At 39.1% G+C, this 26,000-nt stretch overlaps 1 protein-coding gene across 2 annotated transcripts in view; it reads left to right on the top strand.

Moving 5' to 3' along the window:
• Positions 1-26,000, top strand: part of THSD4 (thrombospondin type 1 domain containing 4) — a 214,888-nt gene that overhangs the window by 162,645 nt on the left and 26,243 nt on the right. For both annotated transcript variants that reach the window (XM_066328521.1, XM_066328522.1), the window contains one exon: positions 1,182-1,386. In XM_066328521.1, the coding sequence (XP_066184618.1) occupies positions 1,182-1,386 (205 nt within the window). The remainder of the gene's footprint in view (positions 1-1,181; positions 1,387-26,000) is intronic.

Raw genomic sequence — 26,000 nt, 5'->3', positions numbered from 1 at the left:
CAATACTTCTAATTACATGCAGCTGATTTTCTGCTTGTTAATAGCTTAAAGGTATTGCCATGAGGTATATAAAATATCTGCTGCTTTTCTTAAAGCTGTCTTTGAGGATCTGAATCTTCCTCACTAGCTGAGTCAGATTGAAGCCTGTACTCCAGGAGTAAATCCCGTGTGGTTTGTCTGTATGCAGCTTAGCTGTAGGCCAGTCACAAATTCCTACTTATCTCCAGGCTATACTTAGGCCATAACCAATATCAAAATTCCAGGACAGAAAATCTCTTCCTTGGCTTGCTGCTGAAGTGTTTCCTATGTTGTCACAAAACAGAAGCTGATTTATCTCAGATAAGTTGTTTTTTAAACTGTTAGAAAAAACATCCAGCAGTGTTGTTTATGCAAAAACACAGTTATATCCCTGGGCATCCAGGATTCCTGTGGCATCTCATCTTAGGGATGTTTTATGGATTGTACAAATTAAGATCAGTGGGATGGGGCTTGGAACATCTTGGTCAAGTGGGAGGTGTCCGTGCCCCTGGCAGGGGGGCTGGAAATGGATCATCTTCAGGGTCCCCTTCCAGCCCAAAGCATTCTATGATTCTAGGAAATGATTTTGTTTTAAACTATTCTGTCCAGGTGTGTTTTACTGAGTGGGTTAAAGGTTTTCTACTCAATGAACAGGTGGGTTTCTTCTCTAACTGTCTAGATGCAGTGTAAAGATATCTCACATAGCTCTTTTGGTGAGAATAGGCTGAATGCTCACTTTTAAAGGAGATTAAGACAAGACTATAGAGGAAGTAGTTCTGCCTCTGTAGAAATCCTGTTTTGAATTATAACAAAATCATAGCTTTCCACCACTTTTCTGAGCAGCAGCTGTGGGGACTATGTTGTTCAGCTTTTCTTTCAGCTGAGGAGCATGCAGTCAGTATGATCAGTGCATTACAGCTCATGGTGTGTTCTTGGATTTTGCCTGGCAGGATGTAAAAGCCTGTTGGCTACCTTGAAAACGCTGAGTTTGAGAACCCTTTGGGTCTTATTGCTTTTTTCATGCAGAAGATATTGCTAAAATGCTAATTCACAAAATCATTTCAGAATTGATTATTCTCTGAAAGTCATGCTATTCTCAGTTGTTATGTCCAAAATCTGCACTTGTAAGATCTTGGAAAAAGAAATCTTACTTTATTTTGCAGAGCATTGGCTGTGACGACTATCTGGGTTCTGACAAAGTGATTGACAAGTGTGGAATATGTGGAGGGGACAACACTGCTTGCAAGGTTGTGTCTGGAGTTTTCAAACACACGCTAACAAATCTTGGCTACCACAAGATAGTGGAAATTCCTGAAGGAGCTACTAAAATCAACATTACTGAGATGTCAAAGAGCAACAACTATTTGGGTAAGTTGCATCTCAGTGAATGAAGAATGCTTTGTGTGCTAGTGCAACTGGGTGGAGGTTGTGCCAGGAAAGGCCTTCTGAGCAGTGTGAAATCAATGTCAAGAAGAAAAGAAAATAAATCATTAAACAGGTGTTTTGATCAGGGCTAACTGGCTGGTTTTAGTTCTAGATTGATCTTGCATGACAAACGTTGTAGACCTGTTACAATCTATTTCCCTGTCTGTCTGACTTGGCTTTAGTGTCTCATGTGAGTCGGTTCCGCTGTGATGTTTCCCTTTCCCACATCATTAACCTTCTCTGATCAGTCAAGAATCCAGCCAAGTGGATGCTCATTTATATAAAAGGCTGCTTGGGGAGAAAAGAGCATCTTCTGATTGCCAAAAAGTTTCAGTTCTTTTAAAGGGAAAGTGTATAAATACTGTATTAAGATAACCTGGTGTTGAGGAGGCATTCACAGAACCCAAGGTCTTTGTACAGTTGTTTATTCTAAAGCAGGTCCTTAATTCAAAACCATAGAGGAACCTGGAATATTTATAGCAATATAACCACTTAATCTATACTTCTAGATATGTATAGTGGGTTGCAAATTAGAGATTATGTGGAATTTATACCAGATCTGCATCACTCTTGTGTGCATCTATGAACTGTGGCATTCCCCACTGTAACCTGTTGTGTTCTCAGGTTACAAAGCCCTTAGTTTGTCTGCATACTTTTATGTTTTGTAGGCAGTTCTGATGAATGGACTGCAGAGACAAGAGTTACTTATGGTTTATAAAACCTGCCCCTCACCTTTCAAACCTCAAGTTTTCTCTTCACCGTCCTTAGATCTCTCTTAAAAATTACCATTGCGAATGGTAAAATTGAAGCCACCTGAGAACTTCTCTGCTAGCTTGGTGTGGTTATTGCTACAACTGTCAAGATGTACTAGAAGTTCCAAATGCCAGTCCTCTTGTTGGACAGCTGCTTTATCTCCCTTCTGGTGTGTAAAGCATCTCAGCTGCTGCTCAGGTACAAGAAAGGAGGGTGTTGTTATGGAATTGCTCCTACTCTCTTTTCTACTTTCTTCCCCTTAATTCCTGCTGGAGCTGGAATGAATTCTACAGAAATGTTGCCTGTAGATGGGAGTTTATTATGGAGAACAGTCTGAACTGGAAAGTGAGTTCCATAATTTTACCAAAAACTTACTTCGCAGTTGAAGAAATAGAATAAGCTACCCACAGTCCAAGAAAGCCAAATGTTCTGAACCTGTTGTCTGGGTGGTCTTCTCAGTTCTTATTTGATCTGGTTTCATTCAAATGGAGTTTTGATACATTATGCATGAGCATACACCAGCGTTTGTTTTTTCATGAGAACAGTTTGAATAGCATCCATCAACACTAACTTAATTGATGATGAACTAAAGCAATAATTCTATCTAAAGAATTTCCGAGGATACTTGTACATTTGGTAGAAAATGGGTGAGAACACAGCTGACATGGCAGTACAGTGAAAGCAGTCACATTACTAATATAAAAAATCCTGGAGTTGAATGCAATTTTTCTGTCAGATTTATGTGCTGGCATCTGGAAACAGCTGGCAGAAAAACTTACTTTAACTATATTAAAATGTCCTGAGCCACTTGAACATTTTTGTAATGGGCAGAACAGAAAGAGAGTAACATTTTTGATTAAAAATAACCAGGCTGTTGGCATGTATGGGAAAGTGACAGAGTTTTTCTTTCCCATGCTACTCCTTAACTCCTTATCCCCTGAGCTCTTGCTTTATGCTATCATCTTTTCTTTTCTTTCTATCTTTTTTGTTCTTACACATTTCATATGTTTTGTTTAAAAGTGCTGGTAGGGATTTGTTAGGAATTCTTGAGGATGTAATTCCAGCCTAGAAGGACTCCAGCCACTCTGCTTACATTGTTACACAATAAACTTGGTTTATTGGGGCAGGTGAGTTACACCAGGACTGAAATGAGCATGTTCAAGCAGATCAGAAAGCTAAAACTAAGAGAAAGGCTGATCAACAATAGAAAACAATTTATTGGACAAGTGAAATGGTAATTATGAAGTTGGATTTTTGGCATATTGGTGGTCACAAATTTCTCACTGATAAAATAGCATTCAGCATTTAGACATTTTTATAGTGCACATAACACTGGTGGAGCTGGGCAACTTGAAAACTCAGATTAGGCATTTACTGTTTTCTCTATATTTATGATAATGCACAGAAGTCTCAAACTTTAAAAATAACAATAAAAAAAGAAATTATCCTTATGCTGCAGCAGCAACAAGGAAAGTAACCCAGCAGCCATTCCTTTAAGGTTGTAGTTGAGTGCTTTGCAAAACTGAATTTCCAATACCCTGTTCCATCATAATCCATTGTAGCCAACAGAGCTGCTGGTAATCACCATTTTTTAATTTTTTTTCCCCCCCCCCAAGGAGCATAAGTTGCTTGCTTTTGGTTTTCCTTTTACTTTGTACATTTTAGTTTTATCAATGCAAAACTGGAAGTCAGCTCAAGGTCTTAAATTAAATTTCTCATTTTTAGGAGATGGCAGCAGATGTTCCTAGGTATCAGTTTCCCTGTTTTTCTCTGTTTTGGGGATTATCTTGAGTTCCATGAGGTTTCATTAAGCAGGTTTAGCAAGCCCCACGCTTCCGTCAGAAGTACTAAGCAAGTGAGCAGTCAGCAGTTCACAAGGAGTTATTTCTTTAAAATCAGGAGGTGCTGGAAAGAACAGGCAAGTGTATATGAGTTTCAAACTCGGTGAAAAGTCATCCAAATGTTTGAAAACCTCTCCATACTGCTTTTGTGAACTGTTTTGTAGTAGTTTATTGCTCATTTTTGTAAAGCCTGTGACCCTCGTAAAAAGCACAGTTCTAATGTTTCTGCTGAATATGATTCAGCTTACTGAGGTTTGCTCATTTTGAGAACTGCGTTTTTGGGGTTTGCACACAAGCTGGAGTAATTCCAGAATAAAATTTTTAAGTTCTTGCCACTGGAAAACAATAAACTTCTGTTAAAAAGGGAAAGCATGACTGTGGTATATAAAGCTTTAAAGTGTTTCTGGAATGTTGTCTGGATAGTCAGAATATGCAGATTAAAGGAGATGGACTGTTTGGTTGTTCATGGAACTTTGCAATTAACTTTCCATAAAATCCCAGTTTGGAATGAATTGAATTTCATACAGCACGAATACAGTATTTTCTTCTCCCCCTGGCCAAGTATTCCAATTCCTTTGGGGCTTTCCATTTCGTCTAAATTATTACTGTAGGAAGAGCACTGATGTGATCAAGGAAAATATTTTAGCAGTCAAGTTGAGAATGGGCTGCAACATTAACTGGTGTGTGTCTTAGTGAGCCAAAACAGACTAACTAATAGAGCCATGAGGTGTATCTGAAATTCCCCAGGAAATGTCTCGTGCTGGTTTTCTAGTGTGTGTTTGTTGGGAAAGAAAGCAGTCCAGTTTTGGCGTGCTGTATAATAGCTATTCATAACTATTAATGATGTATTCATCAGTCTGTATATTTACTCTAGTATTTTTTTACAGTTAAGAGAAAAAGCTGTGTATTCCTGACTATATAGAGAAGGCTGGAGGCTGTACAGCCCTGAGCTATGTCAGAATGACTTCTCAAAGTCATTTTCAGCAGTATTTTCTGACTGGTTCACATGTAGCAGAACCTTTAAGTTACAGAACTGCTGACCTTGGACAGACCTTTCCATTGGCAAAGCACTTCTGTCACATGCTAGAGACAAAGACATACTTTTTATCCCACTGGTAATCATCAGCTGGACAGTTCTCATACACTGACATGGGAAACTTGCCACTGAATTAAGTAGGACCATGATACCTTCAGTGGGACCAGTATGTTACAGCATTTGTGCTGCAAAACATGTGGGTTGGAGTAAAATACCTCTACATCTTTGGGATTGGGATTTGAGATAATGGCAGAATTTACAGCCAGATAACACAGATCTGAAGTGATTATTTGGAATGTGCTTTTATTGCCCATTGTGTCTTGAGAACCTAATTGAAAGAAGCTGGTTGCTGTCCATATCCATAGCGTCCACAGCAAGGCAGTCTGTTGGGATGGAGGTGTCAATAGTTCAAATTAAAATTCAGCTTAATAGCGAATTGAAAGATACAATGCTTGAAAATGTGTTAGTTTTGAAATACCCTGTAAATTGAACTTTATTGAGATAGTCTGGTAATGTCTGTAACTGAAGGAGCAGTTTGTTTCTGGGACAGTTGTCTGAGTGTGGAGTCCTGTGGGTTTGGGATTGAGTCCAGGGAAAGGTACCAGACACTGCCTGCCACCCCCGGGCTCTGAGGTGTCCTGTCCAAGGGAAGGTAGATCATTCCCAGTGTGGCAAGGCTCCTAACATTTTGCTTCTTTCCTGAATGCTATTTGCTACAAAGGTGTTTGTTTCATAGTGAATTTATTTCACTGCTAATTGTAAAGCTCATTATAGTTTCTTCAGGGAATATATTATGTATATCAGTTTTGTTTTTCCTGGAGTTAAGTCATTTCAGCAACTAAATGAGATAGAGACATCTTTGGATCTAATCCATTTTCCCTGCTCTCTGTAAAATGATATTCTGCTATTTCTAGCATCCTCTATTAGCACAGGCCAGTATACACAATTTATGATTAAAATAAAAGTTGCAGATTAGTATTTTTTTAAACAAGAGTCCAAGGGATGTTAATAGCACTCTTGTGAATATTGGTGTCCCTGAACATGAGTATAGTTTTAAGGAATTTGATGTGTGAAAACAACAGGGCCTAATATCAATGTGGCTGTGAAAAGGTGCTCTGAAAACCATTTTATTCAGTATTCCCTGTAGCAGATAAAATTCAAACAGTACATCTCATGATGAAAGATTTTTAGCAACTCTTGAACTTTAAATAACATTTCAAAATCACTTTAGAGATTCGAAATTACAGCAAATAAAGGCGTTAGATTAGAACACTGGCAGGAATTTAGAAGATAAACATTGCTAGAGGCACTGCTGTGATCATGTGAAGAGCTTTATAATATAAACTCATTGATTTCCTTCATGTGGTGCTTATTAAATCAACTAATATACTTCAAAATATACTTCTTTAATTGCTGTTAATGATTTTTTAAATTTTTTTTTTACACAAGATTAAATGTTTCTGTGCAAAAAAAGCTACAATGAATACAGAAATATGGAGAAGAGGATGCACGTTGGAATTTTTAGGGCTTGGAATGAACTTTATAGAAGGGATCTGCTTATAATAAACTTCTGTTCCAATGCTTTAGTGTGCCTTGGGCTCCATGGCTCTCCCTGCACGAGAACTGTCAGTGATAATTCTCATATTTCTGTTCAAAACCAAAGCCTGCAGTTTGTCATTTGAGTTTATGGAGTGCTGTATCCCAAAGCTGTGCTATTATGTGTGTTTATTGTGATGGACTTGAGACCTTCCCAAGGCCTTGAACATTGTATTAATCTCTGAGTGCATCCCTCATGTGTCAGTGCGTTAGAGTTGGAGTGTCTGTCTTGCATCTGTGGCTTCCTGAATGCATTACTTAAAAACTAATGTAATTGCAATATCTGGATAAGAATAACTATTTTTTTTACCTTTTGTCCTTTGCACTCTTCGCTGTTCTCTGCTGGAGTTAAACAACAAAGATATTTTGTAGAACAGCCAACAGTGTGCTTCAAACTGTGGAGAAAAGATTTAAGGAATCACTTCTTAAATAATCTGAAGTTAGACACGGCAAGTTCAAACTATAAGGAAATTTCAGAGTGATTATTAGTGTCTGAAGAGGCAATTACAATCAGTGTGTAAACTTAAACAGAACATTTTGAATAAAGTTCCTAAGAAATGCTTTTTGTGATTAGGTATCCTAGTGAAACTGTGGTGTCCCTGTTTCCTGAGTACTGAACTGGAGAGTCAGGAAATACACAGGAACCAGGAGGAAATTGGGGGTTTTTGGAAAATGTTTGTAAATCAAGCATTCCAATAAAAACATGGAACTGGCAATATAAGTTGATAACTCCTGGTTATTGGCTTTTGCCTTATCTCTTTGTCTCCACTCAGGCTTGTCCTTCAGTGCTTCAGATTCTATATTTGGTCAAATATTTTCTTACTCTACCAGACTGGCCATTAATAGATGCTTTAGAAATTTTGGGACACCTTAAAAGTTTCAATTCAATGTCAGTTTCAGAAGAGGGCTGATGAGCAGAGAAGATTCTGACTTTTTCCACTTAACTCAGTTTAGTTGGCTAGCGCTGCTAGTTGTAGATACATTGATTCTCTGAATCAATAATATTTTTAATTACTTGCTCTCTGTATGGCTATGCTATAATTCAAAAGCAACACAGGTCTCCTAAGAGACTTGTCTTTCTCACCAGGGATTTAAAACCAGCCCTGATCCTGAAGTGTCTAATGCTGACCTATCCAGGAAGGTGCTTTTCCATGGCTGTTACTTTATGTACTGAAGCCAGGGTCTGATGAGACAAACATGCATTTTTTAGCAGCTGCCCAGTTCAGTGCCTGTGATTTAATATTACACTAATTGCTGGCGGATTCCCTTCAGGATTAATGTTTAGACTGGGTGTGCTGGCCTGAGAGATTGAATAGGTCGCATTTCCTGGAGCTGGGAAGTGTGGTATTGTGGTTGGTTATGGCTAAGTGGGTTTATATGGTGATTCTTAATAATTTCATGGTCTTCCTCTGCAAACTGCAGTTTCAGTATGTGTGGGGCCTACAGCTTCTCTGACATTAAGTGGTGTTAAATGCCTTTACCATAGCCAGTCTGGCTCCCGTATTCTGTGTGAAGGGCTCAAGGCAGAGGTATGAGGAGTCTGGTTTATGCCCAGAGATGACAGGAATCTTAGAACCATATTCTGGCAAGAAGTTTGGGGCAGTCTGTGTTTGGCTCTTTTGGTGGTCATATTCCTGTGTCTGAGGATGATGTATGTATAGATAAGCTACCAGGGAGAATTAAGACCATCATGAGTTTGTTCTGATGCAGAAGGGTTATAAACTAATAGGAGATAGCATATCAAGACAGACAGAGATGCAGAATCGCTCCCTTTCTAACCTCTCTCACCTGTAGTTCATTATTAGGATGCCCAGTTCTCCCTGGACACACACTTACACTTCTATATCCTTTCAATTATTGCTGTTAAAATAGTTTCAAATTGATTTTCTGCAGGGAGTGTTTCTTTCACTAAATAAATGTTCATCTTACTGTAGCCAACATGTATTACTTGGCTGGGATGATCACTTACTAAAACCCTCGAAGCTGTTAAGACTTTGGATGAAATTCAACCCTGGCGTTAATGAATTCAACTCCACTGAATTCAAGTTGCACAAGCATCTTACCTAGTGTAATGGCCTGAAGTTGGAACAGAATATATCCAGGACATTATTCTTTGCTGACCATATATTTTTTCAATTAGTGGTGTTGCTTAAATAATTACAATTTGGAGTTTCTGGCAGAGTTATCTTATTATAGTAAATTTCAAGGTGACCTTTTCCTTTCTGACTTCATTAAATAGCCAGCTGGTATCTAATACTCTCTGTAGTGATCTGTAGGGTTCCAGGCACATTTTGAAAACATACAAAAGAAATACTTTCTCAAAAGCTACTTTCTTCTTTTTTTATGTATTAAATGTCCAGTCTTTAAAAACAAAAATTACAAAAAGATGGACTTTGCTACTCTGGGGGATGGGAAATCTCTTTCCTCTGGCCTCAGGTTAAGCCTCGATGGCTGGGTTAACTTGTGTGTCCCAGCTCCCCACCACTGTCACTGTCAGAGAACAAAACAGTTCTCTGCAGGTCACTTGCCATCAGTGTTTTCTCTTGGGAGCTTTGAAATGAGTTTCTCCTTGTTGGCTGAGGGCAGGTCTGAGGGATAGCCCTGAGCTGGGATCCTGAGCAAGAGATGCCTTGCCCAGGAGGTTCATGACTTTCCACCTCATCTGAACCTCCAGGGGAATTCTCCATGTTGCTGTTTTTCCAGGTAAATGGCTTCTTGGCCTTTATCCTCTGCATCTTTAAGAAGAGTCTGGATGTTTCTTTCCAGCTGCCTGTGCTGGCTGTTTGTTTTGGCTCACATCTGCCCATTGGTGGCAGTCTCATGACCAGTTTTGGAACCCACAGAAATCACTTTGTAATTCCTAGTTGTCTCATCATATGACACAGGTGGTGGTGTATTTTTTTAGCGTTTGTTTGTAAGCGTTGTTCTTAGAAAAACAGCACTTGCTACAATAGAGCAGCAGCTGAAACCTGCTGTTGCTTTGATGATCTGCCCTGCAAATACATCATCTGAACAGCAGCCAGCAGCAATGAGTCCCACTGAAGTGTTTGTTTCAATGGGGTTTTTTTCCTTCTCATTAAATAGGGAAAGATTGCTTTGAAAGGCAGGGAAAAGGGATAAAGGGAAATATGCAAAATAGTGAGAGGAAACTGAGGAAGACTGGTTGTTCAGCTTGTCTTGAAAAACACCCAGAGATCTGGTTGCTTATATAACTTTGCAAACCCCCTTGGCATGGAAGCCACTGGAGAACTGACTCTGCAAGATTTTCAGTATTTCCTGCTTCTTGTCAGACCCCAAAATCTTTAATTTCAGCCTTTCTCACAGTGTTTTGATTAGACTTCTGTTTCCAGTTACGGACAGAACCAAGGAACTTGAATGCAAAAATTTCAAAGAAGATGCATTAAAACATGAAAGACATGGGCTGTTTGAAGAGTTTTTATTAATCTGAACTCAATTAATGGGACCTTTTTAGATCTCAAAGCTTTAGATTATTTTTGTCTTCTAGCTGATGACCAAGGCACCAAGCAGTTTCCATGAGAACACTCATTTGAGGGGTGCACAGTGTTTGGAATATCAACACATTGTCTGTTCAAGGCTCCTTAAAATACCTGAGCTCCCTGAAGAGTGGGTGCTGATGGAGCACCTTTTGGTGTATGCATTTCAAGGCTAATACCCAGTAAAATGAATCCTCTCACTAATGCAGCTGATTCTGCTTTCACTCCATTCTTCCTTTGTCCCTTTAAGGGCCAACACGGGACTGTGTTGGAAATGTCATGTACTCTTTGGGAGTTATTAGCTTTGGGATTTGATTAAAATCTTTCAGTAGTAATCAGCAATAATCTATTGCTCAGCTGTATTTTACCTGGAATAAACACTGCTTTATAAATTTGTTACCAAAGTGTAATCATCGGTATGATACAATACTGTTCCCCTTTTCTCACAAATTTTAATTCAAAATTAATTTTATTCAGTGACTTTGCTGTGCATAAAGAATGACCAGAGTCAGTCCAAATTCATAAACTATCCACAGGCAAATTCCCAAATCTCATGAAGACACAGTTCTTTCCCTTTGTGCCAAGAGGAGAAGTTGTTACTAATTTAAATAGTCGTTCAACTGCTGCACAACAACACTTAAGAAAAAATGGTTGAGAACCTGGTTTCAATTGTCACAGATATTTCTGTGCAGCATTCTTTGATTCCATAATCTTATTTTATTCTGAGCAAAATTCTCTTTTGGATAGCGAAAAACCTTTCTTTGTTCCTTAAGCATCTCTTGATCTAGTCAGATAGAATGTGTTCTTACATCTCTGATTCTGTAAAATAAACGTTTTTTTCTTTTGCTGTTCCTTCTCTTATTTCCCTTTGAACTGCTCAATTTCAACATTTTTGGGTTTTACCCTTTTCAAAATCTCTTTTAGTAAAATAATCACCCAGTAGAAATTCTACATGATTAGTGGCTTCATGGTTGGATCCAATAAAGAGATTTCATCTGCAGAGAATATTTTTATATTGCAGCATTAAATTCCAAAAGAAATCCAAGTCTTTTCTAATACACAATATATATGGGGATTTAGAACTTGATTTATAGACTGTATGATTAAGTTAGTCAAGGGAGATTAAACTTTATCCTTTATTTCTTAGCTTGCCCAGTGTCTTTATTTTCTATTGAGTATTACTTCAAACACTTTGTATCAGAAGAATTTGGGTGCTTAGAAGCACTGTAGACGCAGTCTCCTTTTCATATTTGTACCCATGGCAGCAGTAGTTGCCCCACAGTCATGACTCCATTTTTTTGAGTACCAAGTTACTGTAATTCTCAAGTTGCTGGGAGTGTGTTGAGAGATGTGGGTCAGGTGAATGTCTGCTGTGAGCCTAAGGGCTGGTTTAAAAACCATGGAAATGAGCTACCTGCAAAGGTTGTCACCTTGCATGGGCTGACCTAGACATGGCTCAGGGAGCCCAAGACTGAACAACTGAGGTGACCACTGAAAAGATGAAGTGCTCGGGAAGGGTTTTGAGGATGTAGCAGCTGCAGCTGTTGTTATTTGGGTTAATCCTTGCTCCATTGCCTTCACTCCATTCCCCTACTCCAGCTCTTCTATGGAAGAGAAGAATGTGGCCTCAAGGCAGGAGAACACTTGGTGCGATTGACCTGGAAAACCTTCTGTGGGCCCTGAGCAAGGACCTCCTGAGCATAAGGATTCTGTGCAGGAGTTTCACTGCAGTCATGGGAGGTGAACCTCAGGGAGAAGCAAGAGCAGACCTGTTAGGAGGGCTCTAACCAAGCATAGGGACATTTAATTGATAAGCCACAGCAGAGCTTTGGAAAACTTGGAAAAGAGATGTGTTTGTATTGGTGAAATGAGGCCTCATCGTTACAGTTACTTGTAAGGACTTAACGCAGCAACACCTTAGTGTGTAACGTGTCTGCTGATGTTCAGTCAGAATTAAGGTTCTTTCAGTAAGTGAAATTAAAAGCTTACTGTTGAATTTCTGTCATAATGCTTCATCATTCTCTTCTAGGCTCATATTGCAGAGGACTGGGGGATTGAATTTTCCTCAAGTGTCTGGCAAAACTAGAGGAGGTTGTTCTTTATTCAGAATAATAGTTCTCAGATTTTTTGCTTGTTCCTACAACATACTTCTTGTTTCCTTCCCAAAGCCTAATTAATGCAGGGGAAGGCAAAGTCATGGAAATTTGTTTGGTGTGAGTTTAAATTTATGAACACACAATACCTTTCTTCAGTTGTCTTCTGCCATTTTAAAAGGAAAAAAAAAAAAAACAAAGTGAAGCATGATACAGTCCTAAATGTCTGTCAAGAGGTTGTAACTTTTCAGCATCAAAATATTGTGTTGCACTTTCAGCAAAGCAGACTTCTGAACAAAAGTCTCCCATGTGTCTGTTAAAACAAAAGCATGTAGTCTTAAGAAGTCATGGTTTCTTCTGACCTTATCTATTGATACAGTCAGAAACTGATTTTTCCTCTAACCCTGGCCTTGCTAGATAGCACGTCATAGTTCATCCTTGGAACTTTCGAGTCTCTAGTTCAGAAGAGTTGCTCTTGGATTGTTTTGAAACTTTCATTGAGTCCTAATGAGCACCAGGCTTAGTTTCTTGTTCTGCCAAGCAGTTAGTTTTATTAGAGGGAGAGCTATTTTGCATTGGAACTTCAAAGTTTGTGAGTTATTTCAAGCAAAGGTTCACTGCTTTATGAATGAACAGAGGATTCCTTCCCTGTGCCTGTTTGTGTCAGCTCAGTTCTGAGCAGTTGTGCAGGTTTTGGAGAACTACAAAGGAAAATTACGGAATTTTATTCTGCTCTGTTTGTTTGTGAAGAAGTGTCACATGTTTGTAATTGAGTACATGGCCATGGACCTTATAGGTAATAAAATTTATAAAGCTAAACATGGGGAATTCCATTAATGTGTTCAGGTTAACATTGAATTAGCTTGTCCTAACAGTGGCCCTTGTGAGTTCTCTTTAAGGCAGAAATCTGTGCCATGTCTTTAGCATCCACTGCATATATTATTGAAGCAAAGGTGAAATCAAAAGGAATAATTTTTTTCCTACCTTGGAATATATCTAAAGGTTGAGGAGGAAGAGACAGGCAGTGTGGAGTGGGATGTAAGCATTTGTTTTATTTCAGTATCATCCCTAATGCAGATGTAACAACAGAAATTTGACACTTTCCTGGAGGTGAGCTGATGAAGGCTTTTTTTCTGTCTTTTAGCTTCATCACTTTTTTTAAGCAGAAAACAATGGTGATATGGTTAGGATACAAAGGAGGTCTAACCCAAATCAGGCATGTTAGAATGCAGCTAGCCTTCAAAATTAGTTATGTGCTTCTCCAGTGGCCTTAATTCTTTAGGTGCTGGGGAATACTCTGTAAAGGAGCATAGAGACCCTCAGATCTGCTTAGTATTAAAGTTTAATAAGCTGTCTGTCAGATTGTAAGGTGTGAAAATCCAAACCTCAGAGTGCTGCATGTTAGAACACAGGAATACTGTGGCAGAGCTCATAGACTTGATTGGTGATGATTTATAACAGTGATGTTATAAAATGTTTAGTGTTTCCTTAGTGTATTTATTTTGTGTATGCATCTGAGGTGCAGATTTTCCTGATGAACTTGGTGTCGTTAGTAATGGACTAATGATGTTTTCTTTTCACTTGGTCGAATTGTGTAATTTTAAATTACTATATTTGAATTTTCATCCTGTCTTAGAGGTAGAATGAATTAACACTCAACTGTGAGTTTATATGATCAGATTATGGCATCTGCTCGTATGTGAGTCATCTGTTGCTGTGGTCTTAACATTGGTACAGCATTGTTTACGTAAAGTCAAATTCCTGTTGGATTTTGTTTTTATCATGATCTGGGATCTGTTCTGCATCAGCACCTACTTGGGCTGTTTCTTCCCCCCTCCAGTATAAAGTAACCATCCTGTGGCTTTCTTCCCCTAGAAACCATAATAAAGCCTTTAATTTCTGGGTTGCAGTTCTTACCTCTTGTTCTGCTCGCCTTCTAAGGCTGTTCAGTGCCACCCTTTGCAAAGGTGAAATTTCTCTCACTCCTTGTGCAGAATAATGCAGTAGAGGAATTCATCAGGTCTGTGTAAGTGCTGACTCTGGCAACTTAAAACCTTAAAAACACACTCTGTCAGTAACGTTTTTCAAGCAAATGTTTAATGTTAGTAGTAATGTGTGTAATTGGTCTGGGTTACTGTAGTCCAGGTTCTGTTTTGGCATGTTGTACATCTATAAATTATAGTCATCTTTTACAAAGCACTGGGTTTCAAATCAAAGAAGTGCTACCAAAGGTGCTGCTTGTTGGCATCCCCATCAGAAATGATGGAATGGAATGAAATTAAATGTTTATTTAGAACCTCTTGGCTGGCACGATGATCCAGCTTTTGCAGAATCCATATCCATGGACTAGAAATGATCATCTGAGGGAATGCAGTAACGGGCCAGAGCTTTCATCTCCTGCATGGTTCAGCGTTCACAGTGCCCATCAGCAGAAGCAGAGCTGCCCAGGTTTCTCCATCTTTGAAAAGCTCCTAGACTTCAGTAGATTCTTAAAATATTCCAGAATTTATCAAGACACTGCCTCTTAAAATTAATCATAAATAGCAGTGTAGCTGTTTAGGGCTTAGAATCCATTCAGCATGGTGAGTAGTTCCAGAGGGAAAGTGGGAACAGAGACTAAAACTCTTTGCTGTGCAATTCTGCCCTCCTTTACCTTCTCTCAGTGGTGTTTTCTGCTGAAATCCATTGGTGTATGGGTTTGTATTTCATGCCTCTATCCAGAATTTGGCATTCGAAACAAAAGCTCCTTGGTTCTTTGAGAAAATCATCACAGAAAGTGCTTCTTATCTTCAAAGTGTTTTTCTGACATTAATTAATTGGATCCTCAAGATCCTGTGAGAAGGGTAAGGAGCAGCCTGGAAATGCCCATCAAGCACTGCTACTGCAATGAACTGTACTAAACACTTCTGCAGCCTAGCTGGGTAAAATGTTTTGGGTTTTTTTCAACTCCCCAAATAATTTTAGAAGTGTTTGAAAAGCAGGGCACAAAAATTAAAACTGCTTTTGAACTTTCAACAGACTTCTATGTTTTTGTGCTTCTGGACATAAAAAAGCTGCTGTTAAACAAGCAGGGGCAGATCCTGTGCAGTTCCCAAATTACAGTGGTGCCATTGATTTCCTTGGGCCTGGGCTCCTTGCTTGGCAAATAAAGCAGTGTATAGTAAGACCTGATGTGAATAAAGAGCTTTAAAACCTAGTCATCATAATGGGAGTAATACCTCAAAAGAAGATGCACTCAGAAACAGATGGAATGGATTTTGTGTGAGAGTCAAGAGAAAGACAGGTTAAATGAATGGAAAAGAAAGGCAAAATAAAATTAAGTCATCAGTTTTTGTGGATATAACCTAGTATGGATATAGAAAATATTTTCCCTCTCCACTGGATTACTGAAAATTCATTCCTCTCTCAAATGACCATTATCATAAAATGTATCTGACAGTAAGTAAAGGGAACCAATTTTTATTTTGGTATTTAGGGTGGGGTTTGTTTCTGTCTTCACTGAAGTTAAGTAGGAAAAGCTGTTAACCACTGAAGGTGCTGTGTGAATTTTTGATAGGATTATAAATGAAAAAATATACAGTGTGAAAAGTAACTGGACTTGGAATATATACATGTCAGTATTGTCCAGAAAGAGCTTTAATATCTAGCTCATATGGTCAGTTCATAGTCAGATATTTTCCTTAGGATTTATGGGCCTTTAAAATAATGCAAGCATAATACTTAATTTGGAAATAAAATAGTTGTTAATTGAATGGTTGGGGAACTTGGAAACATTGAAACAATGATTGATTAAAAGAAGACTGATAAATACCATAGACTATGGTTAGCATTTCTGTATGCCAGTTTAAATGAGCAGTGTTACCTTCAATCTGTCAGGTTTGTGGCATCTTCCTATTTACTGTGGGCAGAAATGACCCTCAGAGATGGGGAGAGGAGCTCTTGAATAAATTTGTGGTCTGTTATGTTTGGTATGTTGCATAAAGGTGACCTTGCAGTAACGTGGAGTCTGTTTTGGTCATTGGCAACCAGGGTGGCAGAGGGAACTTCCCAGAGACCCTCAGAGTGCAGCAGTAATCCTTGGGTTGGAGCATGGTGTGGTGGTGGCTCTTTGGTCTGTTTGTTTCCGTGCACAAACACCAATTAAAAGACTGCTGCTTTTGTGCAATAGGTGTAGAAAGCCTTCATTCTTTACAAATTGAATCCAAATTAGATTTAAAAAGTTTAACTTAATTACAGCTGTTACACTGGAAGCACACACTGCAGCCTCCACTTCACCTTTTATTCCTGACTAAGGAAATGGTCTCATTGCTGACAAAAGAAGCAAGAAAAGCTTTCCCACAGGATGCCAGGATGTGCAGATTAACAGCTGAGCCACCCAAGGAGGGGCAGCCTGCCCTGTTCATGTGCTAGGCTTTGGCAGGGGCTCTCTGAGGTCCTGTCTCTGGAATACAATGTGCATAGAAACATCAGGGCTTTGATTTATGACTTGGCAGTGGCCTGTGAGTGAAACCACTTGAAATTATGGCAGTCATTATGGTCAAGTCCACAAAAACCTGGATTAAAAAGGTGGATTTCTTTCTATTTATCCTCTCTCTGATGAAACTCCTGGTTTTGCTTTGAGTTGTATTGAAATAGGTCATGTAAAGTTGAAGACTTTGTCCCACTGGTTAAGAATCTGTGCTATCATTCAGCAGCATCAAGTATTTCCTAGACATGTGTAACCTGTTACATTGCAGTAATTGTTTAGTTTGTGTTTATAACAGGAAACCAGTTTAAATTACTTTTGGGAGGGTAGATATTTAAAAGGCTCTTCACTCATAGACAGCATTCATAAAAAGATTTATTTACCTCAAACATGGAAAAAGTGTTCCCAGCTGAGTATGAAACTATGTGTGCTGGATGTACTTACAAAAAAATAAAATTCACTATTAAGGTAAACAGTGTGAAAAATGCTGTCTCAAATGCAGAAAAAATAGATTAGGGATTATATGAATTTTGGTTTAAGCAAAAATTAAGGCTGTAACTAATCATTTTGTATGGTTCTAAAAAAGTGGTACTGGAGATATGCTATTAAAGAGAGAAGATAGAGCTTATCAAACTTTAATAAGACTTAATCAAGGACAGAACAACAAGGATTTATTTTTCCTAAGGTGGAATTGTAAAGGAGATATTAGAAACTTGCTTCTGAAATGTTGAATATTTAATGTTCAGAATGATAAGTTAATTTCAGTCATGTTTCATTGTTTGAGACCATGTATGTGACAATCTCTCTGCAGTGTATTGATCAGGAGACCTGTGGGACTGATGCAGAAGGTCTAGAAGATCACACTTGAGAATTAAGAGCAACTGTCTGCAGAACTGTTTGCAAGTGATCTGTTTGCACACTGTAGGGTGGAAGAAAATAAGTTACTCCTTGCTAAAAGAAGAGAGCAACTTTCTTTTTATTAATATATTCTTTCCCCCATATGCTTGGAAAAACTTAAATTCAGTTCCTGATGGCAAAATAGCTACGTAGTTTTTACTAGTTAACTCATTTTTTGTGTTGGCTGTTTGGAATCTGGACTGCACTGTTTCATCTGTGCTGCAGACAAAATGCTGCCATTAATTAGTCAGACTTATCTCATGATCTGAGGTTACACACTCACAACATGCAAACCCATCATTTTTTCCCGTGTTTCTGTGAATAGTTTGATCAGAGGATTTTTTTTTTAATTAGCTTAGTAGGTGGCTTGGCAATAAAGAACAGCAGTAGAATGAGATGTGATACTCTGAAATGCTCTCTGTATTTGGAATTATCTGTGCTGCTTTTTGTGAAATATTTCAGTCATATTCTTTGTTGATTTTGGAGCTACAAAAGTCATCAATGAAATGTGATGATTTCTGGTTTTGTCATGTCTATAGATTTCTGGGTTTACCTCCAGGTGTCAGTTGTGTGTTTCACGAGGTTTGATGGCTTTGTCAAATAAATATCAAATCAGTTCCATCCCAGAACATCTTTTTCCTGTTTAAATGTGAACTGACACAAACAATAACATGAGTGATACAGCCCCGGGCCTTTATAGCCAGAAGATAATGCCTGAGGAAGTGCTACCAGTGCTGCATTTGCAGCTTTCCTCTGACCACCCAGCTTACTGTGCCAGATCTCCTCCTCTGGCAGAGTGGACCCAGGTAAATGGAGACAGCCTCTCACAAGTGTCTATGTCATTTTTTTTCACTAGGCGGCAAAAACTCCAGAGGATCTGTAAAAAATGATTGTTGTTTTAAGTGAAAGACTAAGGTTTACACACTGTTGTGAGCTTTTTTCGGAAGAGAGAATGAATGAAGAATTGGATGATTTTTTCAGGGCTGGACATGGGCAGTCTGTTTTAAAGCTTTACTTTGTGGCCTGTATCCTTACTGTAATGGGCACTGAATTAACCAAAGCACCTGTATCCTTACTCTAAAGGCCACTAAATTAATCAAAGCCCATCTTCTCCCACCCATAGTGTGGTCTGTTTGCCCCAGAGTCTCCGTGGCCATGCCCTGATCCCCTGTGTCCTGTGCCTGCCCTGCTGGGCCCGTGGCTGACACTTTTGGGCTCCTCTTCTCCCCTGCTGCAGCACAGGAAAGCACTGCAGATCTCTCCTCCATGCTGGAGTCAGCGTTCACTCAATCCTGCTGTCCCTGGGGCTTCAGTGCCTGTGTCAGCCCAGCCTGGAATCGGCCACGAGGGCTGAAAGTCTCCAGAGAGCAGCACTCTCAGACACTGGGCCAGAGCAGCTCATGCCTGAGCTGGGGACCAGCAGTGCTTCACAGTCTGTGTGTTTTGAGTTACAGTGTTTGACTTTACCACACAGAGCAGCCAAAATTCTTGGGAAATTCCACTTGAAATTCAAAACAGCTTAGGAGTATTCATTAGCTCCATTTTTTCAGGGCAAGGAACAAAAGCTATTTAGCAAACAAAAGAAGCAGTTTCTACTTCAGCTTTTAATTCTTGCGAGATAGAGTGCTCTTTTCTGCAGAGATGTCACAATCTGCTGGTTTAGTTTAGCTGTCATACAATTATTCCAATTCTTGGCAGTTGTCAGGAGTGCAAGGAGTTACAAAACACTTTTTGTTATGCCAGCTGGAGAAAAGAGCGGGGGTATTTACACATGTGCATTTCACTAATCTGGCCCTTCTGACTGAAGCAGTGTCTAGATTAGAAGATAATTCAATTGCATTTATCTACCCAAAGGACTTCTGCCAAACGTCTGCTGAGTTTCTGTGCTGGGTTCACTAATGCAGCTGAACTGTGCCAGGAGGCTCAGCTATCATATTCAGAGCCATTAACAGCCAGTCCAGTCAACTCCTGAAATACAAGAACCAGATTCTGACTGAAATTATGTACCTAAGCCAAGTACTATCATCTGCAGGTTCAGCTGGAGCTGCGTGGCTAAAATATCACATGCTGCATTGGAAATGGATCCCTGTTGGAGACTACCAGTCCTGAATGTTGTTTGTTATTTCTAAATCCTTGATTTACAGCTATTGCCAGTGGAGAGTATTTCCTGATGTTACTGAGGTAGGGTATGAAATACGTTGTTAAGGATTCAAGCCCTGCATTTTTACTGGGCTTAGACAAAAATTCTGATTATGCCCTATAGGAGCTGAAGTTCTGAGACTGCCACTTAGAAACTGTAACCTCAGTTATGTCCTTCCTTCTTTACAGAAAGAAAGTAGGGATGTATGAAAATGTGTAAAGGGATTTTGAATTTCTATATTTAAAAAGCCCACAATTTTGAGTTAGTTTCTACTGAATAATTTCTAGAGACTTTGAGATGCTGCATTTCCCAACACAAAACAGTATATATACAATGGGCTATACATTTAACATGGTTACAAATACAAGACATGTGTGATTCTTACTCCAGTTCTCTGGAGTTTACTGTTGTCTTTCTCTTCATATTTAATTCCTTTCAGTCTAATTTTGTGCCAGCCCTTCTGTCCTTTCTCTTCAGTATTTTCAGGGCAATGGGAAAATTACATACAACTAAACAGCAGAAAATATACACAGACTTTAGTGGAGTTAGGAGTTTAGTCAACCACTGTTACCCCTTCAACTCAAGGGTAAATTTTGTGCAAGTTAGAAGAGAGAGAGGTTTTTATAGATTATTTTAATAGTACTTAATAAAATGCATTTGAGGTATATAATTATAGAGAATGGCTAGGTAAAAATAAAAGCAAATTTCATCATTCTTATCATGTATTGTCATTGTGTATATTAATTATATAAGTCCTTTTAGGTTAGATTAGGTCATTCACAGAATAATGAAATCTGCCCATTCTCAGTTTTTGTTAGGATGATTCTTTACCAAATGTTGTTCTGGCCTTCAGATAGCTTCCCTTGTACTTCTCCCCAGTGCAGGGGGCTGTAATAGACAGCTCATGAGACACAGGAACTGTTCAGGAGTGATGTCCCTTCTGACAGGAGTTCTTTACTCACTGCAGTCCATACCTGGACACAAAGCAGGAATTGAAACCCTTGGTGAAGAACTGGGTTGTTGCATATTTAATTGTGATGGTTATTGAGATGCAGTGCCAATATTTGCATATGTCATGAACAGCATAGAGCATTAATGCCTTCACACTTCCCTGACTTTCATAAAGCCTCTCATCCTAAAGAGGCCTAGGCAGGTTTATTTTTGTGCTGGAGACCTCATAAACATAATACTAGCCTAAAGATCAACTTCATCTCTGTTATTTCCTCTTATCCCTTCATTTGCTTTCCCAGTAAATGTTACTTTGGCTTCCAGTAAATGGTTTTAGAAATTAAGTATGTGATCTGGGTTAGCAAATTCTTTAGTGCTCCCTAATTCTCTGCTATTTAGAGCCATATCTCAACATTCAGGATTATTGCCTTGGCATAACTTACTCCCCATGGAAAGCGTGGGAATTGTGTAAGTGTTATTAGTTTTGTACTTATGAATAATAATATTAAAAACCATCAATCACTCAAGAGCACCTGCTTGGAAAGTGGGAAAAGGCATTTTATTAGAGCAATTTTAAAGAAGGGAAACAGTACGAGGAAGAAAACTGAAAATTGAACCCAAGATTCAATTCATAAGGAGTGCTTATGCCTTGCAGTGCAAGAATTAACAAAATGCTGAAATTCTGCTTTAGTGAATGTTTTTACTTGCATCATCAAATCTGCTTCATGAACTCCCTATTTCCAAAGCTCCAGGCTGCACACAGACATAGGTTTACAGTCTTAGAGTAGCAGCTGGGTAATAGGATGCAGAACATTCTCTGCTGGAATAACACTACTGTTTATATGGGTTGTCCAAAGGTCTGTGTTGCTCATTGCTTCCCGCTGGGGTTGAGGATGATGTGTGAGAGAGCAGCAGTGACACTGAGGCACAGTAAATGCCGTGTGATCACATCTTGCAAATGTCAGGTCGTTTGTGTGTTTTGCAGTACCTCGTGTGCCGAAGTCTCAGCAGTCACCGTGCGAGAATGCTGTGGTCAGAGAGGGGGCTCCTTGCATTTTGCCTCTCGTCTCCCCAAAAAGACAGAAGAGGAAGCCTAGACTAGCTAACGTGGTTTGGTTTCATTGGCTGCCACTAATGACTATCAGGGAAGACTGCTAAAAAACGAGGGGAAATCCTGCATCCTCTCCTGACAGCAGCTCTAGGTTTGGTAACAAGCAGATTGACTCTGCTCTTTGGAGATTTTACTGAAGCCACTGAGACTGCTGTAGTGTCTGGGCCTGAACAGATTGTGTAGCTACAGGACAAATCTGGCTTTTTTTCTCAAAGGCTGTAATATTTATTTGCAACAGTAGTTAATTGTCTGTTCTGCTTTGCTGCCCAAGCATTTTCCTTGAAGCATCAACAGGGCTTTTGGAGTCAAGCACAAAAGGAACAGGCACAACTGAGAGAAATGGAAGCTTCTCTCTGAGGGAATTGGGGAAGCAAGAGTTCAGTGGATCCTCCAAAATGGAAATAACTGTTTGCTGCAGTGCAGAAAAGGAGCATTTTTGTTTGCAGTGATTAACAGCAAAACCATTATGTTTAAGAACATAAATATTATTTTCTTTTTGCAGGTAAAAAAAAAAAATCAGGAATCTTCTAAAAGTGATAGTGGGGTTTGCTGCTCTCATAATGATTAGGAAATGCACCCAGAAGATACCTGCTTTCTCAAAACTGAAACAACACTAGATTGGACCTAAGGCAACAGAATAGAAATCTCTTGTACTTGCTTTTTTTTGGATACTGTCATGGTGGAGGGATAAAACCTGCCAAAGTGGGACCTCAGGACAAACTTGGCAAAATTAGTTTAATGGAATTCACTGTTTCAAATTTATCCCCCTTTGAAGCAGGATTTCTTTTATATGACAGCTCCCTAAGGAGAATATCTAAATAAGTTCTTGAGCAGGATTATGCTGTTGACCTGAAGTTCTACTGTTAATATTTTAGATAAGAAAGAAAACTGTGCAAACCTTTCTTTGGAAATAACAGTATACTTGAATTATCATTTCCTTGTAATAGTGTTGGGAATCTGGTACTGTTATCTAGTGCCTACTATAAAATTATTCAAGCAATTGCTTGAATGCTAATGCTAGCAATAAGTACTATGTGTCATATTTAATTTGTAGTGTTATGACAGCTACTCAGTTCATGGATAAATGTGACAGTACCTTTACAAAGTAAGAATATATCTAAGCTATTCAAAGCTGTAAGCAAAGATGTTTGTTGGATTTCTAAAAAGCAGATTTTGACGTTTCTTCTAGGTGAGATTTGTAAGAATAGGGATATATGTTATGGGGTAATTGTACAGAAAGACAGACAAAATTTCAGATGCTTCGCAGGTCAATACATTAATAAGTCCCTAAAATTTGAGTCCTTGTGCAGGAAGTTCTGATTCCTGGGATTGAAAAAGAACTGGAAATACCACAGGATCTAATTTATTCCTGGGTTCAGAATCTTAGAAACACAGGCTGAGACATATTATGCTTTTACATTATGTCTGTTTCTGGTGCTTCCTGGACTGAGGAATAGTGGAGGCATACACAAGGTGGGGGTTTGTCTTAAAGTTTGTATTAGAAAATACAGTTTTGCATTAGGATTATGTAAGGTCATAGAGCATTTCTTACTGGAGAGTCCCACTCTCTGGTCCATGTCCTTTCTGACACAGTTACAATGACCAGTAATGGCTTTGAGCTTCCCAAATGGTTGGCAGTTCATGAACACTTCACCTCAGCTATGCACAGTTGGAAGATGCCCCATTTTTGTTGCAGATCTGTACCCTTGCCCTGTCTTGGCTGCCAGTGAAGAAACTAAATACAGTGCAAGAGGTAAAGGTGTCCAACCTGCAGAGGCACTGAGTTTTGGTTTATACAATCTGATCCTAATTTAAGGCCAGTAAGTGAACTGCTGACCATTTTCTAATATCCTCCGTTGGCTCTGAAATAAGGGGTTTCTAGGATCAGGTTGTTTAAATCATTTGACTCTTGCTGATCATGAGATCTTAGCCCTACTCGTATTTCTTGAATTAAGATCAGAGTCTTGTGGGAGCTCTGCCATTGCCTCAGTAGGAGTTTGAATTGAAAAAATCAGAGGCAAATAATAGATAATTCAGTTCATGACAAGTGTGCCAAATTTCTCCTGAATATTATGTAACTGAGGTGTGTTCTAATAATCAGCAAATATCTATGCTTCTGGAAAGAATTTTTTTCAGAGAATACACTTGAACTACTGAATATTTCATTATTTTAAAACTGTTTATTATGGAGTTTCTAGGCATTTGGCTTTTTTTTTTTCCTCGTTATGCAGAGGTACTTTAAAGTTGCCTCGGAGCTGTGTGCTGTGACTGAAAGTATTTCTAGACTGTGGCCCATGTGCTCCCTCTTTAGTGACCTAAGAGGTATTGTGTATTCCATCTGCAAGACTGACAGGCATGGAGGCGGGCTGTGTTCTGTGACACTGAGTAGTTTCTTTGAAATTTTTAATGTTTTTGTTTTTGGTTTTTTTTTTTTTTTTTTTTAATGTCTGAAGTTGTCTTCAAGTCCTTTTGGAGAAGAGAGTTTTACAATCTGTGTGCATTCAGAAGTAGCCCCTGGTTTTAGGAGTTGCCCTGGTGTGGCAGCTGGTGAGCAGGCTGGAGGTCTGGCTGCTCAGAGTTAAAGGCCAGCTCAGGGCATTTGCTGGACTTTTCATTTTCCAACAAGCCCCTTCCTTCCAAGTTTCTCTTCCCGTTACTTTCCTCCTGTTACATCCCATATGTGGTTTGTACCATGGCTTACCTCACAGGACATGTCCCCAAGGGCTTTCTGTGGGGTTTACTTGTACAGGATGCACCACCCTGCACTGATTTTTATAATGCAGTATGTGAATATTTTAGATTTCTCTGAAAACTCCATAGAAGGTGTTTTTGTGCAGGAAAGATAAACAGGAGAAGTTGCATGTTTCTTTCACTTCTTTCATCAAAGTGGTCACTCGGAAGTAGTCTGGTTATTTACTGTAGCTGTATCTGGGCACTTTTTTTAAAGGCGCTGGGAAAGTGTTGCTGTTTCTATAGAAAGCTAGTATGGCCAAGACATTCTTGTACTTTAATTCAACTTAAACAGCAACAGGATTAAATTTTAAAAAACTTGTTAAAATGAAACACAAAGGAAATGCTTCAAATGTGATGTGTCAAGTGAAAGATGTGTCTATGCTGTAAAAATAAGATAGTTGCTGCACTTTGCCTGTAAGATGCTTTGGTTTTCAACTGGCAGCTTCAGAGCAAATTCAGCTGAGAGCCCCATCCATCTCACCCACTAACCTGTTTGAGGTGCCTTTGTTGAGGACCTTTATCAAAGAACATCTGATGATGCCTTTTCAATCTCTGACTTGCACCTTGAGTGAACCTTCTCAAGGTTCCCGGGATGAAATCACCAGTGAGACATTTGCAGTGGACTTTCAGCAGCCAAGCCCTGCCCTGGATTCCCAGTGGCCACAGTTGCAGGGCTGCAGCCTCTTCCCAGAGAGAGGATCTGCTCCCTGCTTCATTGGCTGTGGGTCAGGACCGAATGAGAGACACTTCATGGATGTGGGAAAGAACTGCAATTCTGTCTGCCTGCAGCATTATTAGGGCTTGGAAAGCAATTAAGTAGGACTTAGGACACTCTTCTCCCACACAGAAAAGCCTTAGGACAGAGGAATACACTGTATTACTCTGCATATTAGTGCTGTTGCCAGATTTAAGGAGTTTCATTTCTTTTTTTGGTACTGTGCCTGTTTTGGGTGGAAATGTACTGCAAATAGTGAGGTACAACACCTACCTAAAATATTTCTCTTCAGATATGGTTAAAAAATAGGAGTCATTCAGCAAGACACTTAAAATATGTATCAATCTGCTAATATGGAGAAGTTAATCAGAATTTGTATCCTGAAATACTCTGTATCACTAGTGCAAAACATTTTTGAAGGCCACTGTAAACAACACAGTTTTAGTTAAAAGCCGTTTCCGAGATGAAAGATAGATTAAATGAGCTGCAGCCTGTATGAGGAATTCCTCATGAGGAATTAATGGTAAAGCTTCTCAAAATCTTTCATGCTTTGGTTAAAAATATTAGCACCATAAAAATTCTTCAGGGGACAGAGTTGAGGTGGTGGATGCAGAGTGATCAAAACATAAAAGAGGCACATTTTCCCTTTTTATAGAGAGGCCTCTTTCAAATCTGTCATATGATGGATTTGAAATGAAAGTTTAATGTGTACTCAGTTTTTCAGCCAGCCATCTT

The sequence above is a fragment of the Sylvia atricapilla genome, chromosome 13 (genome assembly GCF_009819655.1).
Source record: "Sylvia atricapilla isolate bSylAtr1 chromosome 13, bSylAtr1.pri, whole genome shotgun sequence".
NCBI classification, from domain to species: domain Eukaryota; kingdom Metazoa; phylum Chordata; class Aves; order Passeriformes; family Sylviidae; genus Sylvia; species Sylvia atricapilla.
This window is presented reverse-complemented; position numbering and strand designations above follow the sequence as displayed.